Here is an 18,842-nt window from a genome sequence, read left to right as displayed (position 1 = left end):
CAAGAAAATAGAGACTAGATTGGTATTACCAGAAGCTAGGAAGGATGGGGAGGATGAAGAGAGGTTGATTAGTGGGCACAGATAATACAGTTTGAAGAAATAAGACCTAGTGTTGGATAGATCAGCAGGGTAGCATAGTTATTAATTTACTGTACATTTCAAAACAGCTAAAAGAGAATAATTTTGATGGTGGCTCAATCCTATAATCCCAACACACTGGGAGGATCAGTTGAAGCCAGGAGTTCAAGAACAGCCTGGGCAATATAGTGAGATTTCATCTTTACAAAAAATTTAAAAATTAGCCAGGTGTGGTAGTGCGCACCTGTAATCCCAGCTACTCAGGAGTCTGAGGCAGGAGAATCGCTTGAACCAGGGAGGTGGAGGTTGCAGTGAGCCGAGATCGCGCCACTGCACTCTAGCCTGGGTGACAGAGCAAGACTCCCTCTCAAAAAAAGAAAAAAAGCCAGGCGTTGTGGTGGGCGCCCTGTAATCCCAGCTACTTGGGAAGCTAAAGCACGAGAATCGAGACTCGCTTCAACCTGGGAGATGGAGGTTGCAGTGAGCTGGGATCACGCCAGTGCACTCCAGTCTGGGTGGTGGTGCAAGACTCTCAAAACGAAACATCACTCTGGCAGCACTGTAGAGGATGAACTGGTAGGGGCAAGACTATTTGGAGACTTGCAATAATATTTCAGGCAAAATATGAGGAAGGCTTAAACTAGGGCAATGAATGAAGGCTGGAGAGAACATGGGTTTGAGGAAGTTTAAGGAGATAGCATCTGCATACTTGGTTGCCATTTGGGTGAAGTGAAAGAAGGAGAAGTGGTATCGAAAATGTTATCTGGCGTGTTTCGCTTGGAGATAATGAATTCAAAGTGATGCCTGCTGTAACAGGTGTGCACAGTGCTGTAGAGGGTGCTTACAGTTCAGCTTAGGGCTGGTAGGAAGTAACATGTGAGTCCTGAAGTCAGTCGGTCTGGGGGTCATTGTCCTAAACAGAGAAGATAGGAAGGAAATAGGAGCTGAGCATTTAGAGGTATTCTTTGTGGTTTAATATTGTACCCATGGGTCATCCTCAAAAGATGTGCCCGGATTTCCCGGGGACTTTCGGAAACCCCGCTACCTTCCGACCCCGCGGAACGCTCCCAGGGGAAGCGTCGCTAGGCCACCAGAGGGCGCCAGGCGGACCCAGCGACCTCAGAGTCGCGTTATGGCCGCGGCGCGGGTACAGCTGCTCCTGTCCGGGCGTCCGGAGTTGGTGAGCTTCGCACGGAGTGTGTGTGGCCTCCTGGGAGCCGGGCCAGGGCTCGGGCCGTGGCCCATTCACTGCAGCTTGAAGCGAGGACGGATTGTCCTCTCGAGTAGGCCCTTCCCAGGCGCCTCCGCTAGGCTTCCGCTCCAGGTCAGCAGAAAGGGGCCTCAGAGCGGGGGTGGGGGCAGTGAAGGGCCGAAGGCGGGGACTGACATCGGGTGGGAACTGGCGGCGAGGACCCCGCCTCCAACGCGCGGGGTAGCCCCATTTTTGAAAGTCACGCCCACCCAGTGCCGCCCCACTTCTGAAGCCTTAACCCAGCTGGCTTCCTTCTGCCAGCGACCCCCTTTCTGCCCTTTTGCGGCCCTGGACGAGCAGCCCAGGGTTCCTGGGGCTGAGCTGCCCACAGATCGAGGTGTGGACCTGGGTGTGGCCGTCATTCTGCAGTCCAGCGACAAGACTGTCTTGCTGACCAGAAGGGCACGCACCCTCAGCGTTTCCCCCAACCTCTGGGTACCCCCGGGTGAGTATTCTGGGGACGAGGCCCCACGTACAGAAAAGAAATTTGCCCTTTCCCCGCAACAGTGTTTTCCCCAGTCTCAAAAGGATAAAGTGGGCCCCAAAATGTGGCATCTTCAAAGCCACAAGTGACTGCAACTCCCGTGTCCACTGGAGGGGAGAGAAATGTCAACAGTGAGTGGGCGGTCCCTGGTCAAGACCACCACCATTCACCTGTTGGCCCCGCTGTTGTTGCAGGTGGGCACGTGGAACTTGAGGAGGAGGTAACCAGTCAGCTGATCCAACCTGAGCCAAGAGACTCATGCCTAGGACCACCTTGGGTGTGGGCTGAGGGAGGGGCAAGCAGGAGGACTCGGAGGAATCAGGCACTGGCCAATCTGATGTGTCCTCTCTGACTCCCAGCTGCTGGACGGAGGGCTTCGAGAACTTTGGGAAGAGTGTGGACTACACCTGCCCCAGGGCCAGTTCTCTTGGGTCCCTCTGGGTTTATGGGAGGTGAGACAAGGAGCTGGGAGAGGCCCCTTCATATTTAACCCACAGACCTCAACAACTACCCACCAAAGTCCATAGATCAGCCCCTACCTGCCTTGGCTACAAGGGAAACAATAGCACATAAGTGGGCTGGAGTCCCCAAATCCATAACCCTCACCCATGTCCCTGCTGTGTCATCTATACCATCCATGCCCTCAGCTTTTGGCCACCATTTTGTTTCACCCTAAAGCTGTATTAACAAAGTCTCAAAAAGTGACAGAAAGGGCCGGGTATGGTGGCTCATGCCTATAATCCCAGCACTTTGGGAGGCCAAGGTGGGCGGATCACGTGAGGTCAGAAGTTCGAGACCAGCCTGGACAACATGGCAAAACCGCGTCTCTACTAAAAATACAAAAATTAGCTGGGCGTGGTGGCAGGCACCTGTAATCCCAGCTACTCTGGAGGCTGAGGCTGGAGAATCGCTTGAACCCAAGAGGCAGAGGTTGCAGTGAGCCAAGATCGCGCCACTGCACGCCAGCCTGGGTGACAAGAGCGAAACTCCATCTGAAAAAAAAAAAAAGAAAAAAAGTGACAGAAAGTTCTCACTTTTGCTGTTTTCTTTTCCTAGTCTGCCTACCCTCCTAGGCTGAGCTGGGGTTTACCCAAGTACCATCACATTGTTCTGTATCTACTGGTGATCTCCCAGGAATCACAGCAGCAGCTGCAGGTAGGGCTGGCAGTGAGGGAAGAAAACAGGGCTCAGGGGAGCCCAAGCAACCTGGTTCTGCCTGTGATTGGAAGCTGGGCGGCAGGGGTGGGGGGAATGGGGCGGTGGTCAGAGATAACCATGAATGTGCAATACCCTTTCCCGTTGCGCCTGCCTTTCTCCTTGAAAAGTGCAGGTAGGTTTTGATCACAAACAGGCATCCCAGGGAGAGGCAATGACTGAGGGGACACCATGTCTGACCCCAGGCCCGGATCCAACCAAACCCAAGTGAGGTGAGCGCCCTTATGTGGCTGACACCAGATGTAGCTGCTGCAGTGGCTGCCACAGAGGATGGGACAGAGACACCCAGACTTCTCCCCCAGGACCTACCACCCTCTGTCCTGTAAGTAAGAGCTTCTCCCTCAGCCTCTAATACACCAGCATATTCATGTTGAGAAGTACAGCGTCTATCCTCTTCTCAGGATGGAATTTGGTGGTGTGGGGAGATTTAAAGAGAGTGGGTCAGGTGATCATTAAGAAGGTCCATGAGATCTAAGACACTGACCATCAAACCCCAAGGATTCGTGCTCTAACTGGCTAGCATTGAAGGTCTAAGTGTCAGTTCTAACAGAGGGGCAAGTCATTTAACCCTCCTTGAACCTGTTTCCTTTCTGCAAAAGAGATCAACACCCACCACCTCCTATGCTAGTTGGGAGGATTCGGGGACCTCACATACATGTAAGTTCTTTGTAAGCTACAAGGCACAGCCCCAACAGGAGTTGTCACTATGCAGTGCACTGGAACTAGAAGAGGATGGAAAAGCCCGACCTCTGGTCCTGCCCATGTCCACCCTGCTGCGGATGATCCCAACCATGGCAGAGGGCAAAGAGAGAGTCAGCACTGGAAGCAAGTTTGCCCTCAGGCTCTGGCTGCAACATCTGGGCAGGGAAAAGTGAAAAGGGACTGGAGAGCTCCACAGTACTGGGCTGGAATGGTCTAGTTTTTACAGGCATGGGGGAAAGGAAGGAAGGACAACCTCTCTGGGAATTCCTCCATGGAACACCCCCACCGTGTAAAAGTGCAGCTCACCTGGACCCAGGGCCAGCAAAGGAAGAATGGAACATGGACCCTCTTCCCCCAAACCAGGGGTCTGGAAAGTGAAGTGTAAAATCCCCTCCCTAGCCCACCTCCGTGACACTCACAGAACATTCACAACCTTTATTATGGGTGAGAGCTTCACTACAACTTTAGGAATAAAAAGTGAAATTACAACATAGGTCCCAGGCCTTGGAGGAGCCTGAAAAAGAGGATTGGGAAGGAGGGCACAGGGTCCTCCCACCTCCCTGGAAAGGTGCAGAATGAGCCAGGCCTAACCACAGGGCCATGAGCCTCTAGAAGCTTAGGGCGGAATAAGAAACACTGTGAACTTAAATATATAAATAGAGAGAGACCCAGGCAATAGGCCGGGCCTGACTCCCAAACCACTGGGGGATCATGGCTAAGGCCTTACATCCTCCTCTGTCATACTGGAGTAGGAGGCAGGGGAAGTCATCTTTGGAGTATTTTGGTTTTTCTTATTTATGTACAAAAAATTCCACATCCACAATCCAAAATAAAGTTCTCTGTCCATCTCTGAAACTGCCTGTCTCAGTTTTTCCACCTGTCTGTGGCCGAAGGGAAGGGAATGGAATGGACATGAAGAGACAATGGATGTGAAGAAGAAATAGAGCCATGGGTTTGGGGGATAAGAAGAGAGAGCATTTGGGGTTCAAGAGAGGTGCCCCTTTCCCAAGAGGCTCTAGACACAGTTGAGGCTGAGGGTTCAGCCCTTCTCCCAGCTCACATCCCATCCCATTTACCTTCCACTGCCTAGGTTAACATACCCAAAGGAATGTGCCACCATCTAAAGAACATTTCCAAAAACAAACCCCAATGTCCTTAAAAAGAGGTTAAATATTAACCCTTTGGGTGCTGGCCTTGTCAGGCAGAGATGAGGCCAAAAGTAGGCATCTGTGAAGGTCTGTCTGGCCTTGGCCAGAGCCAGCAGAGGGATCAGAGTAGCTGGGGTTGGGACTCCACAGCATACTTGCTCAGTGTTGGGGGACAGTGAAGTTTCCATACTCCAAGGAACTCAGTCCAGGGAAATGATGTCTGACCGACAGCCAGTCAAAGGAGGACCTGAGGGTAGGGGTCCTCCATGCCCCTCCCTCAAGGCTCCCCCAGGGGCCACAATGCTGCTGACACGGCCAGGAGGGGGCACCGGAGTGGCACTGCGGTGGGAGCTCCCCAACGTGGGGGCCAGTGGGCCCAGAAAGTGAGAAGGGGTCCCTCGGTACTGGAAGAAGTGGCCAAGGGCATCCTGTTCATCTAGTGAGGTGATGACGGAGGGGCCATAGTGCTAGGAATAATCAAGGACATAGTTTAAGATCTCATCCTGACTTCCCCACCTCCCAGTCACTCATCTCAGAAATGCCGTATGGGGGCAATCAACCCCTGTGGATCCCAAGGTATTCTCTGAGAAAAGGGAGAGCCTCTCCCTCTTTCCCCTACTTCCCCACACCCTTCCCCTTTCCCTGCCTTGAGAGCTCCTCCAACTTGCTAGGTTCTTGGCGTTGTGGGTGTCTGAAATGTGTGGAATGTCCGGTTAGGGCAGGCATGGTGCTCTAAGTGCACACGGGGGTGGGGGTGAGTAGGCTGGGGCAGAATAGTAACAGGGGATCTATGAAGGAGGCCTAAGTAGGAATCTCAGGAACTACCAGTGGGGCTGAGGAGGGTAATAAGCTACCTACACCCCACTGCCCTCACAGAAAAGCAGATTTACACCCCCAGAGATCATAAGAGAGGGAGGGGTCCCATCAGTGCCTAAAGGACACTTCAGAGATCTGAGACCTTCTGAAGAAAGAACCACTTACCTGACTCTCTGTCTGAAGAAATGAAAATAAATCTAAACCTGGCAAGAAAAGAAAAATCAAAATCAACCTCCTATCTGACCCCTTTACCACCAAAAGACAAAGCACTTTGGACTGTGGCCCCTTGCAGGAGAAGCAGGAAGCTTTGAGAAGGAACAGGGGTTCTGATGTAGCTCTGGGGAGGGTGTGGCAGTGCAGGGTCCATCTTATGATCCATGTCATACCTTGGATATCGGCTCCCAGTGGGAAGGCAGGTGGGTACTCATGTAGTGGGAGACTGGACAGGAAATCCCCACCCAACGCGCCCATGGCAGGGCTCCTTAGCACCGAGGATGGCTGGTGGCCAGACGTCAGGACTCTGTGGGTAGAGAAGAGCTGAGGCAGCCAGCAAACTACAGATGTCCTCACCCAGCTCAGGTCCCCAGGTTCCCTCTCTGTCCCCTCCACATTTCTCTTGCCCCAGGCTTTGTCCAATGATCAGAAAGCATTCCTGACTTCTTCCCCTGTCCCTTTTGCCGTAGATTCAGCCTATTTTCTCATACCCTTTGCTTCCAGGTAGGGCCGGGATGGCAGCTGAGGTGACAGAACAGTGCTTCTTGGTAGGGGGCAGATCCTCCTCATCTGATGAGCTTTCTATTGTCAAGTCAATAACTTCAACCTTCTTCTTATTCTCTGATGGATTTCCCTCCTGGACTGGGCTGTACTGGAGGCCTACAGATATTACGAAGACTATGTCTCAGAGAAGAGGCCATCCAAGATTTAGCTTAGCTGGGGAACAGGGGGTCACTCACCATCCAGCCCATACCCTGGCGGGGGGCAAACCTCAGATGCCTCCTTCTTGGGTTTCATTGGGCACCAGGATCCATCTTCCATGAATTGGATCTCATCACAATCTGAACAGGAACTAAGAATCTCCATAAATAAACTGGGGGAGGAGAGAGATGAAAATTCATGGGGCTGGGAGATGAGCGGAACAGTAGCCAGAGAGTTCTATAACTCGCCTTCCTGTACCTCAGTTTCCTCATCTGTAAAATAAGGACATTATCCATCCTACTGGACCTCTCTGAGTTGTTGGAATCAAGTAACAGAAGGTATGTAAAAGAGCTTTGCAAACTAAGTAACAGGTTTTAAAATAAATACAATCGGAGGCCGGGTGAAGTGGCTCACGCCTGTAATCCCAGCACTTTGGGAGGTAGAGACAGGTGAATCACTTGAGGCTTGGAGTTCAAGACCAGCCTGGCCAACATGGTGAAACCTCATCTCTACTAAAAATACAAAAATTAGCCAGGTGTGGTGGCACATGCCTATAATCCCAGCTACTTGGGAGGCTGAGGCACGAGAATCGCTTGAACCCGGGAGGCAGAGGTTGCAGTGAGGCTAGATCACGCCACTGTTCTCCACCTTGGGCAACAGAGCAAGGCTCTGCCTCAAAAAAAAAAAAAAAAAAAAAAAAAAAAAGACAGGCCGGCACTGTGGCTCACACCTGTAATCACACTTTCAAAGGTCGAGGCGGGTGGATCACCTGAGGTCAGGAGTTCGAGACCAGCCTGGCCAACATGGTGAAACCTCATCTCTACCAAAAATACAAAATTAGCCGGATGTGGCAGCACATGCCTGTAATCCCACCTACTTGGGAGGCTGAGGCAGGAGAATTGCTTGAACCCGGAAGGCAGAGGTTGCAGTGAGTCGAAATCATAAGACTGTGCCATACCACTCCAGCCTAGGCCAGGCATGGTAGCTCATGCCTGCAATCCCAGCACTTTGGGAGGCCAAGGTGGGAGGATCACTTGGGGCCAGGAGGTCGAGGCTGCAGTCAGCTATGACTGTGCTACTATACTCCAGTCTGGGCAACAGAACAAGACCCTGTCTCAAAAACAGACAAATAAACAAACACAAAAAAAACGTCGGGGGGGACTGGGAACAAGAACCATAATGTAGATGCCAAAAAGGGGTTAAGACTAGCAAGATCAAAAGATCAGAACTTCCAGGCCCTCAAAAGAACCTTACTGCAATGCTCAGTGGGAAGTCAGATAGTTGTTATAGGTGATATACTATGACAGTTCAGTACCGGCTCTGCCACTTAACAATGTAACCTTGAGCAAGATTCAATCTCTCTCGGCCTCAGTTTCCTCATGTGTAACGATACTACCTATCTCATAGGGTTATTGTTTTCTTTTTTTTTTTTTTTCTGGGTGAGTGTCACTAGCCAATCATAGGATTATTTCTTTTTTTGAGACAGGGTCTCAATCTGTTGCCCAGGCTGGGGTGCAGTAATGCAGTCATAGCTCACTACAGCCTCAAACTCCTGGGTTCAAACCTTCCTCCCCACTCAGCCTCCTGAGCAGCTAAGACTACAGTCATGAGCTATTATACCATGCCTGGCTAACTTTCTTAATTTTTTATAGAGAGAGGGTCTTACTCTGTTGACCAGGCTGGTCTCAGACTCCTAGCCTCAAATGATCTTCCCATGTCGGCCTTCCAGTGTTGGAATTACAGATGTGAGCCACTGCACCCAGTCCATAGGCTTATTGTGAGGATTCAATGAGATAACTCATTAAAAGTACTCAGCAAGATGCCTTGTATACACTAAGTTCTTAATATTGCCCTCCCACTCCACATACACGCACATACACACACACACACAAATTGGCAAAAGGGATAGATAAGGTGAGAAGTGGGGTTCATGTGACTAGAAGTAAGCCACATAAATTAAAAACCCTGAAGGAGGTGGTGGCTAAAAAAGAAATATAGACTGGGTATGGTGTCTCACGCCTGTAATCCCAGCACTTTGGGAGCCCGAGGTGGGCGGATCACCTCAGGTCAGGAGTTCAAGACCAGCCTGGCCAACATGGTGAAACCCCATCTCTACTAAAGATACAAAAATTAGCCAGGCGTGGTGGCACGGACCTGTAATCCCAGCTACTCAGGAGGCTGAGGCAGGAGAATCGCCTGAACCCAGGAGGCGGAGGTTGCAGTGAGCCAAGATTGCACCACTGCACTCCAGCCTGGGCAACAGAGTAAGACTCCATCTCAAAAAAAAAAAAAGAAAAAGAAAAAGAAATAACAAAGAAAAGAGGGTCCTAGTAGATGTCCTAGGTAAGAGGAAGCAAAATGGCCCTACCCATCAATGATAAGAGATTCATAGGGAGCCTTCTTGTCACACACAGGACATGTCCACGTAGGCTTCTTCTCATTCATCTGGAGATAAAGGGCAGCATCGAAGCTCTGCAGGTGGGCGCAGGTGAGGGCACGACAAGGGACAGTGAGGCGCATCTTCCCTAGCTGAGGAGAAGCAGTTTCTCTTGTCAGAGGCTCCAGTCTGGTTTCATCCCAGAAAACTTCACTCCAGTATTCCTAGGAACCCTCATCAAAGTCCACAGGCTAAACCCAACTCCCTTCCCACCCTGTTCCCTTCTCCCCTTTTACCCACCGGGCACATGAGTGACACCCGGAGACTCGTAGTGGCCACCTCACTGTCAGGGTCAGCAGTCAATTTCTCCTTGACTGAAACAAAAGTGAGGCCAGAGCCATGGGGTCAGCAAGGCTGGAGGCAGCCCAGGAGCTGGTAAGGCCAGGAACGGATGGCTCTGGCTGAGAGGGTGCTGGGTGGAGCGTCTTTGGGGGCCAGTGGGACGTCACATGGAGTGGTCTGGGATATGAATGATAAAGGCTGGGTGTGGAGGATTTTCCCATCCCTAAAGATGCTTAAACATAGCTGGGTGACACTCTGGCTATGTTAGAGATGATGTGGAGGAGTTGAAGCATCATGTGAGGGTTAGATTAGAGGACCCCTAAGATTCTTTCCAGTCCAGAGAGCCCATATTCTAGCACGGCTGGAGTTAGGGACTATGAGGTGCAAAGCAGATACATAAATGGAAATGCAAGGGTGTCACTCACTGCCTGGGAGTGGTCCAACTTCAACTATAAAGACTGGAAGACTGGTCGGGGTAGAGGGGGAGGGATGCGGTTCATGTGAGAAGGGAAGTAAGTTGTCAGAAAAGAGGTACGGGTTTAATTATGAAGACGGGAGGGCCAGGAAGACATGGATCCAGATCAGGTGGGGAAGAGAGGAAAGACGTTACTCACTCAGTGCCCGCGAGTGGTCTGGGTTCCGGATACCCTTTGCTCTAAGTTTTTGTAGAAGGGTTCCTGCGGTCAACTGCCTCACCAGGTACACAGACAAGGAGTAATTCTACTTGGAGGTAGGGGGGTAGACAATTAGCCTCTGCTTCTCATACCACCACTGCCCCCTTTTGTTCCATGAGGACCAGAGACAGACCCATAAAGAGAAAAGTGCTTCCCCAACCCAGGACACTGGATGGTTCCCCTTCACCCTCAGCAGGCTTTTCCCGGCACCCTGCTTTAGCTGTGCTCACCCGTCCGAACTCAGATGACCAATTAACCACAATGGTGTTGGGAACAGTGGCTGAGAGTCGAGCCAGAGGTGTGATGTTGATGGGGCGGCTGGGCCTCTTGGGCTCAGCCCCATTCTTGGTTGGGGGAAGGTAACCCTGGAGAAGGGAGGGACCGGTCAGTGGAGAAGTGGCTCTGGGAAGGGGCTCTGCTCTTTCAACAAAGGATATCTTGTCTCGGGTTATTCACTCCCTGGAGGGAAGGCCAACTCCCTCACTCACTGACCAAGGGGATGGAGGCCCATTCAGTGGCTCACAAAACTGGAGCACTGTCTCGGGCTGTGTGTGGGGTTCACTCCTGGGGAGAAAAAAGGAACGCACTCACTGAGTCCCTGAGGAGGAGGAATAAGGATGCCTCACCTTTTCCAACTCTCAGCTCTGGGGTCATGACTTATAAGCCTTTCTGGCCAGGTGCGGTGGCTCACGCCTGTAATCCCAGCACTTTAGGAAGCTGAGGTGGGCAGATCACCTAAGGTCAGGAGTTCGAGACCAGCCTGGCTAACATGGTAAAACCCTGTCTCTAATAAAAATACAAAAATTAGCCGGGCAGGGTGGTGGGCACCTGTAATCCCAGCTACTTGGGAGGCTGAGGCGAGAGAATCGCTTGAACTTGGGAGGCAGCGGTTGCAGTGAGCCGAGATCCCGCCACTGCACTCCAGCCTGGGTGACAGAGCAAGGACTCTGTTTCAAAAAAAAAAAAAAAAAAAAGAAGTCTTTCTTAAATCTCGGGTTGAACTAATGTCCTCCTCCGAGTTCTGACAGAACCTTTGTTCAGCCCTATCTTAATACTCTTGAGATGATATTGATTCAGTCAGTAAACTGAGCACCTACTATGTGCCACACACTGTGCTAGGCATACCTCTTTCAGAACAGGTTTGTAGTTAATATTTATGAACTGAAACGGTAAGGGATAACTGACAGAAGAAGGGGAGAGCATTTACCGGCAGGGGGCACAGTTTCCCATTGACCTTGACAAAGAGGTTGGGGGGAAAATAATCTTCCTGGGGGCAGCTGGTCTCACAGAGACAGAACCTGGTAAGAGATGAGAAAGGAAGAAAGACTGGGAAGAAATTTCTTTAGCTGAATCTGGCAGAGACAGGGAACCCCAGAAAATCAGTCATAGATGTCCGTAGCCCTCAGCATCCAACAAAAGTCCCAGGGCTGCAGTAGGCAGTGGCAGAGCAGGGACATCTTGTAAGGGTATCTGTCATACTCCTACTTCACTCCTACCCCTAATGCGTACCCAGCATAGAGAGGATGAACTCACCTTAGCTGCACCTGTATGGTATAATCACATTTGGCTCCTGGCAGAACCTCTCTGTAACAAGGAGGGAGACGAAGAGATGTCAACATGTAGCCCCCAGAGGGCAGGGGTGAAGGCACAGAGAGGCTGAAAGTTAGATGTCCGGAGGATAGAGAAGAGACACACAAAAGAACGAGAGACAAGTAGGTACAAGAGGATGGATAGGGAAAAGCGCAGGGCAGAAGAGAAGAAAGTCAGAAAGCAGAGTCCAGGGGTAACCCCCCAGGGATGAGGGAGGGAGACTGGAAGAGATGTACCTGGATGTAAGAATCTGCTGCACTTGCTGGGGTGTGAGGGCAAAGGTAAAGTGCGCTTCCTCAAACCGCTGGCTAGAAGTGGATGCTGAGGATACAAAGGGGCAGTTATTCCAAGCCCATGCACAGGCAGCCACAGAAATCACCCCCATCCCAGGTCACTGATCCCATAGGACTAAAGCCTAAGAAATGTTTGGGGAACAGGTAGGGAGTCCAGAAGACTAAGGGACCACAAAGAGCCATACCAAGGGTGGTGGGCCGGATGAGCTCCCCGTAGACTTCATAGAAGGGCAATGGTTTCATGGTGACATCAGGGTGCACAGGCTGGGCCAGAGAGGGGTGCATGTCCACCTCACGCTTGGGGCCCAGCAGGGTGCCAGGGGCCAAGAGGGTTGGGGGAATGGGAGCTAGAGGACCAGGGGAGCCTACAGGAGAGGTGCCAGGAGGCAAAGAGAGAAGGGAGAGATCAGAGGGCCCCAGGGTCTTCCGGGGAAAGCGTCGTCGGTAAAGCTCTTTGATCTTCATCTGGACGCTAGGGGCACAGCTGGACTTCAGGAGGTGCAGGGCCTTGGCCAGGAGCTCGTGCTTCCGCCCACTCTTGTTCCGGCCAGCAAAGCCAAGAAGCACCTGGAGCTCAGACACCCGGAAACTCATCACCATGTGCTGTGGAGAAGAACAGAGAAGTCTGAGACTCCTCCCTTGCACAGGCCTGCTCTGCCATGACATGGGCTGAGCTACCAGGTGGGCAGTGCCTTTTTCCCTCCAGCACTGATGGGAAAGATGATGCTTCGCAGCTAGTGGATTACTGCCAGGTAGTCAACCTATCCAAAGGGACATCTCAGTCCCACTTTAGCAACCATCAGGTCAGCATCGTCACCACCCCCCGCCCACCCCAAGCCTGAGCAACACTGTCTCCCCAGGCCTGGAAGTGGCCAGAGTGGGGCAGGGAATGGCAGACAGCAAGCCACCCTCAGACACACCTCCAAGTCTATACAGCCTCCCGCCTCCATCCCTGCCTCTAGTCTGGACTCTCCTTTAAGCTGCTTATCTCCTCTCTTGCCCTTTCTCAGACACTCAAACTCATCCCAGCCTCCTGGGAAGAGGATAGGAGACAGGGAGAAGGAGGGAGAGACAAGAGGATTCAAGCCAGACAGCCCCACGGGGAAGAAAGGGGCCAGGTGGCTGGAGGATTGTGCCCTTCAGCCCACCCCTCCAAACCACCTTAATTCCTCGGCTATTTCCCCCAAGCCTCTGAAGCTTCTGTGGGCCGGGGTTTTCAGGTCAGGGTTCAATGCTCATTACTCCCCCAGATCCTTTCTTGGAATCATTAATATAACCGCCCTCTCCCCACAACTTAGTCCTGTTTTTCTAGAAGGGAAACAGGACCAAAACTTAGGTTGAGGAGATTAACAGTGATTCACTGAGTCCAAGTATCCTGCCTGTTTACTCTATCTGCCAGGAACCATTATCTGGCGTCCTTGCTACATAGAGAAAATAATACTCCTGTACAACCTACAGCCCCCCTACAGGGGTGGAAGAGGAGAGGGCAGACCTCTAAACAGAGGCCCTGGGTGGATGAAGGAAAAGTCTCTGAGTCAGGGCACAGAATCGCAAATTCCCTGAAGGTAGCTGGGCCCAGTAGCTAGACTCCAGACTGCCCAGGACCATAGCTCCATTTCAAAGGGCAGAAGAAAACCAGGAGGCATGGGGATGAACTCGGTGGTTTAAGGTTCTATGAGATGTCCTCAGACGTGGTCACCCTCCAAACTCTGTGTGGCAGAAGGAGGGGAGCGCTCTCCTTAGAGGGAGGACTCCCTTCTGTGAATCTCTAGGAGATCCTGTCATGGGCAGGGCTTGCTAGCCCTACACAATTCTTCTCACAGGAGGCTTTGTCTTGGACCCCTTTTGTGGAATGTGATGAGAAACTTGCTCCTCTTTCTCCCCATCTTTATCTCCTCTGTCCTGTCTTATTTTTTCCATTAGCTTTCCCTATAACTTCCCTCCTTTCTATCCCATAGTTTCACATGCCTCTGCCTCTGCCCAAACATCGCGATTCACTAAGGCAGGACCTTCCTCTGAGCCTCCAGGATGCTTCTGCCCCACCCCTCGAGGTATCGGCCCGCACAGCCCCGCCCCCTGCATCTCAGCCGCCTACTGGTATTTCCCAAAGCTCGGATCCCAAGAGTAGCCCCAAAGACCCTACCCTTTCAGCTGCCTTTCCCCCGGAGCCTCCCCTACATCTGCCCCGCGGTCCCATCCCTGCATCTGCCCCCTACTGTCGCATCTCTTGGCCTCGATCGACTCGCCCCCGGTGCCTCTACAGCAGCTTTTCCCCCTGGCCCTACCCCAACAACTGCCCCTACTACTAAATCCGACTTCTACCCTTCGTCCCCGCCCCCTGCGCCTCAGCCCCCAACAGCTGCAATTCCCCTCGGCCCCACCCCTACATCTGCCCCGCAGCCCCGCCCCCGGAGCCCCGCCGCAGCCCCTTCCTCGCTCTCAACCACTTCTTTCCCATCCTCAGCAGCCCGTGCCTGCCACGTCGTCGGCGCCCACCCAAGCCCCCGGCACCCAGTCTCGGTCGCTTCCCGGACACGGCGTACCGCCGGAATCAGTCCAGATGGGGATGGGGGAGGGGGCCGGTACCTTTAATTCGCCCAGCTCCGCCATCTTGAGACATCGCAGGCGCCCTAGCCGGAGCCGGAGCTCAGGCCCAGGGACCGGCGCACAACTCTCCACCCCGGCGCCGGCCGCAAATGCCGCCTGCTCCGCCCCGTCCGGCCCCCTATACCTCCCCTTCCCGGCCCCGCCCGCCTGGCTTCGGACTAGCCCCAGCTTGAGCCCCTCCCTCCACAGCGGACCCAGCAGCTACACGTCTGCGGCCGGTTGGCAGGACGCGTAGCCCCGGAGGGAGTTTATGGCCCCCAAGATCGCGGGGTCCCCTAGGGCAACGAAGAGGAGGCGGGCCCGAAGTGCCTGGTGGAGGGGGGCTTTGCCACGGCAGAGTTGGGAGGGGACAAGCTTTTAGGGAGCCAAAGATACTTGAAAGATGGAGGGAAAGTATCGGGAACTGCTAGAGCTCAGAGAAATGGGGGAGGGGGTAGCGAAGTTGGAGCGCAAACCCTCATCTCCATCTCTACATAAGTTTAAGCAACTAAAATCGAGAGGTCTTCCAACTCGGGAAATGGGCGAGCGCTGATCCGTCTTAGGGAAGCCGTGGAGTCGGCATTCAGTTCAAGACAGCTATGCTCAATTCACCCTCTTCTCCTCCCCCCAACACGAACTACAATGCAGCTCGTGGTCCGATCGCAGGACTCAAACTCAGCAGCAAAAAAAGTTTGGTGCGGGGAGCGGGACTTACCAGCACAGTTGTGGGAAATGGAGAGAGGGTTCGGGAGGCTCAGAGGGCGGGCTGGAGAGGTGGGGGCATGGGGCTCGGCGCCGCTCCTGCTGTCCGCACGGCAGAAGTTCGGTCCAGCAGCCGGACGCGGCGGCCGCGGCTCCGCCCGGGCCGGAGCTCCGCCCGGCCTAGCGCTCGGGCTGGGGCCGCCCCCTCCACGGGAAGCCCGCCAGGACCGCCGAGAGGGAAGGGGGGCGGAGCTCGGGCGAGAGAAGGAGGGACTCAGAGCCCGGCGCTGGAGCGATTAACTCCTGGTATGAGTGAATCTGGAGAGATGAGCTTCTTGGATCCCATCATTCTCACTACCTCTGTGACCCCTCACGCTTATGTGAGGATTGGATTGGAGTGGTGGCACGCTGCTGCTAAGGCTGTGTGAACCAAGTATCTGACCGTATAAAGCAGTTTTCCTTGAAATGACAACTGTCTCTCCCTAGAGCAAAGCCTGGGCTACTGAATCCAAAGTGTACCTAACAGTAACTACTCCAGATACCCATGCGCAGTACCTGCACCAGAGCCCCCATACCTTTGGTGTAGCTGAAGATGAACAGAGGCGTTTTCTTGCCAACAAAAGGGATTTTTCTGTCCCTCTCTGAACTGCCTACTCACTCTCCTTCCTCCAAAGCCTTGGACCCTCCAGAGGCCCCATCCCAACCAAGCTGATCACTCACATGCAGGCCCCAGATTAAATCTGTTTCTGTATCCATGGAAATACCTATTTATTTATTTATGTTTGAGACGGAGTCTTACTCTGTCACCCAGGTTGCGGTGCAGTGGCGCAACTTGGCTCACTCTAATCTCCGCCTCCCGGGTTCAAGCAATTCTCCTGCCTCAGCCTCCCGAATAGCTGAGATTACAGGCCTGCGTCACCACGCCCGGCTAATTTTGTATTTTTAGTGGAGACAGGGTTTCACCATATTGGTCAGGCTGGTCTCAAACTCCTGACCTTGTGATCCGTCCGCCTTGCCTCGGCCTCCCAAAGTACTGGGATTACAGGCGTGAGCCGCCACGCCTGGCCCAGAAAATACCAACTTAAGGGAAATGTACCCTTACTACATACTGAGAAACTCACAGGATTTTATAGTTGGCTGCATATTTGTTCAATAAATATTTGAGTGCTTATCAGGGATCATTAGGTGCTGAGGACATAAAAGCCTTGCAGGAGTTCACAGTCTAGCAGCAGGGACAAGACATGTTAAACCTATAATCAGCATACCAAAAAAAGTGCTTTGATAAATTGGAAGAAGCCTTTTATTTAGCTTAAGCCTTCAGTATAATCCTCCTCCTAAGACCCTACCCAGGCCAAAGATTGAAGGTACCAGCCTACCAATATTCCCAGGCACCTGTTGAACTGGAACTAGGCCCAATGACTTTGTGGTTTTTGTCCCTAGGGAAGATACCACTCTCTCCTAACACTCAGGTTCTTTCCTTGCTGCTTTGCTACTCAAATTGGTGAGCGCTTCAGGCTAAACTTAGACTCAACTAATTCTAAATTCCAGCTGCTCCACTCCAACACCTGAGTCTTCATCAGGTCCTGAGATCTTTTTTGCTGTTGTTCTGTTTAGTCCTCTAGATCAAAAGTTACTATAGTTTGTATTTCTGAGAATTTTCAGTAGTTGCGGGGTAAGGAAGGTAGGGAGGATTATTAAAAAGAGACAAAGCGGGGACCTTTGGGAAGTGATGGATATGTTCATTATCTTGATTGTGTAATGGTTTTACGGGTGTATATACATATGAAAACATCAAATTGTATACTTCAAATATATGCATTTTACATGGAGAGACATATCGGCATATATCAATTGTACATCAATAAAGCTGTAAATGCTGGGCGCGGTGGCTCATGCCTGTAATCCCAGCACTTTGGGAGGCTGAGGTGGGCGGATCACCTGAGGTCAGGAGTTCGAGACTAGCCTGACCAACATGGAGAAACCCTGTCTCTACTAAAAATACAAAAAAATTAGCTGGGTGTGGTGGCACATGCCTGTAATTTCAGCTACTCAGGAGGCTGAGGCAGGAGAATCGCTTGAACCCAGGAGGCGGAGGTTGCAGTGAGCCAAGATTGCACCACTGCACTCCAGCCTGGTGACAAACCAAGACTCCGTCTCTAAATAAATAAATAAAATAAAGCTGTAAACATTTAAGAGAAAACCTCTCCTTGAGTTCTAGTGATTTCATGAAGGAGGAATCTCCTTTAAAAGTTAATTTGGGCCGGGTGCGGTGGCTCATGCCTATAATCCCAGCACTTTGGGAGGCCAAGGCGGGCGGATCACGAGGCTGGGAGATCAAGACCATTTTGGCCAACATGGTGAAACCCTGTCTCTACTAAAATACAATAGGCCGGGCGTGGTGGCACGCGCCTGTAATCCCAGCTACTTGGGAGGCTGAGGCAGGGGAATCACTTGAACCCGGGAGGCGGAGGTTGCAGTGAGCTGAGATCGCATCACTACACTCCAGCCTGGCAACAGAGCAAGACTCTGTCAAAAAACAACCAACCAAACAAACAAACAAAAAAGTTAATTTGAAGGCCAGGCATGGTGACTCAGGCCTGTAATCCCAACACTTTGGGAAGCCAAGGCAGGCGGATCACTTGAGGTTAGGAGTTCAAGACCAGCCTGGCCAACATGGTGAAACCCCATCTCTACTAAAAATACAAAACTTAGCCAGGCGTGGTGGCGCATGCCTGTAATCCCAGCTATGTGGGAGGCTAAGGTGGGACAATCACTTGAGCCAGGGAGGCAGAGGTCACAGTAAGCCGAGATCACACCACTGCACTCCAGCCTGGGTGACAGAGCAAGAATTCACCTAAAAAAAAAAAAAAAAAAAAAAAAATTTAGTTAATTTGAGGTTAGCAAAGTTATTGAAAGAGAGAAAAAATAAATTGGAAAAAAGTTAATTTGAGGTTATAAGTTCTAGCATCCCTACAGGATGATGGAACTGGGGCACCTGAATCTTATCCTGCATGCAAGCTCCAAAAGGGTAAGAAAGTTTTCTGTGCTGCCTCTACACTATTCCCAGTGCCTGACAAATAGTAGACTCCTTAAATATCTGTTTAATAAGTTAATGTCACCAAAGGAGGGAAACTGTGAATCAGAAGCAAAGTTCCAGATTGAAGGCATTCAAAAACATAGTCTGAACCCAATCATGGTCCACCAGGTTTCACCTACTTTCACCCACATACTCCTACATCTGAAGCCTTGGGAATGGGGTGGGGAGATGAAGCAGGAATCATAAGTCCCTACTAACTCCTGTTAGAGAGCCCAGGAGGAATAAAGAGAACATTAGGATTAGAGCTACTTTGGGGAAAAAAAATTATGAACTCAAGAAAAATTTTAAGACTAGGGCTGTTGAGGTAACAGTTTGTGGAGTTTTAGGAAGGGAGATTGGGAAAACCAGGGGCTAAGGAAGTTTCTACTTCTGTGTTAACATTAACATCACTCACCACTCCCATAGCTCAGCCCATCCTGGGATCAGTTTCCAGGAGCCCCAGAGGAAGCCAAAGGCCTGGCTTCCATTACCAAAGCTGCTTCCTGACTCATTCTTGAGTTTAGCCCAATGATCTCCCCCTTTCTGGACCCTTCTCTCTACAGTTTCTTAATTCTCCCCACCCTACACATCA

The 18,842-nt window shown here is 51.7% G+C and overlaps 2 protein-coding genes across 3 annotated transcripts; one reads left to right on the top strand and one right to left on the bottom strand.

Annotated features, from left to right (window-relative positions):
- The first annotated feature begins 66 nt into the window (after positions 1-66).
- Positions 67-4,586, top strand: NUDT17 (nudix hydrolase 17). Its single transcript, XM_007977306.3, has 8 exons — positions 67-1,402; positions 1,592-1,775; positions 2,009-2,034; positions 2,174-2,266; positions 2,871-2,969; positions 3,215-3,351; positions 3,742-3,893; positions 4,006-4,586. Exons 1-8 carry the CDS (start codon positions 1,211-1,213, stop codon positions 4,107-4,109), a joined length of 987 nt encoding a protein of 328 aa, XP_007975497.2. The 5' UTR covers positions 67-1,210; the 3' UTR covers positions 4,110-4,586.
- On the bottom strand, positions 4,152-15,352 carry PIAS3 (protein inhibitor of activated STAT 3). Of its 2 annotated transcripts, none has more exons than XM_007977308.3 (14): positions 15,188-15,352; positions 12,072-12,489; positions 11,830-11,914; positions 11,537-11,587; positions 11,211-11,301; positions 10,234-10,368; positions 9,944-10,049; positions 9,288-9,361; positions 8,979-9,139; positions 6,649-6,782; positions 6,400-6,568; positions 6,082-6,215; positions 5,861-5,898; positions 4,152-5,346 (listed from the first exon to the last, which is right to left on the bottom strand). In XM_007977308.3, exons 2-14 carry the CDS (start codon positions 12,484-12,486, stop codon positions 5,080-5,082), a joined length of 1,860 nt encoding a protein of 619 aa, XP_007975499.2. In that variant the 5' UTR covers positions 12,487-12,489; positions 15,188-15,352; the 3' UTR covers positions 4,152-5,079. The 2 variants fall into 2 exon arrangements, with proteins under 2 accessions (XP_007975499.2, XP_007975498.2); XM_007977307.3 differs by lacking the exon at positions 15,188-15,352 and adding an exon at positions 14,473-14,589.
- Between the last annotated feature and the right edge of the window lie 3,490 nt (positions 15,353-18,842).

The sequence above is a fragment of the Chlorocebus sabaeus genome, chromosome 20 (assembly GCF_047675955.1).
Source record: "Chlorocebus sabaeus isolate Y175 chromosome 20, mChlSab1.0.hap1, whole genome shotgun sequence".
NCBI classification, from domain to species: Eukaryota; Metazoa; Chordata; class Mammalia; order Primates; family Cercopithecidae; genus Chlorocebus; species Chlorocebus sabaeus.
Note: the sequence above shows the minus strand (reverse complement) of the source record. Positions and strands in the feature narration are given on the sequence as shown.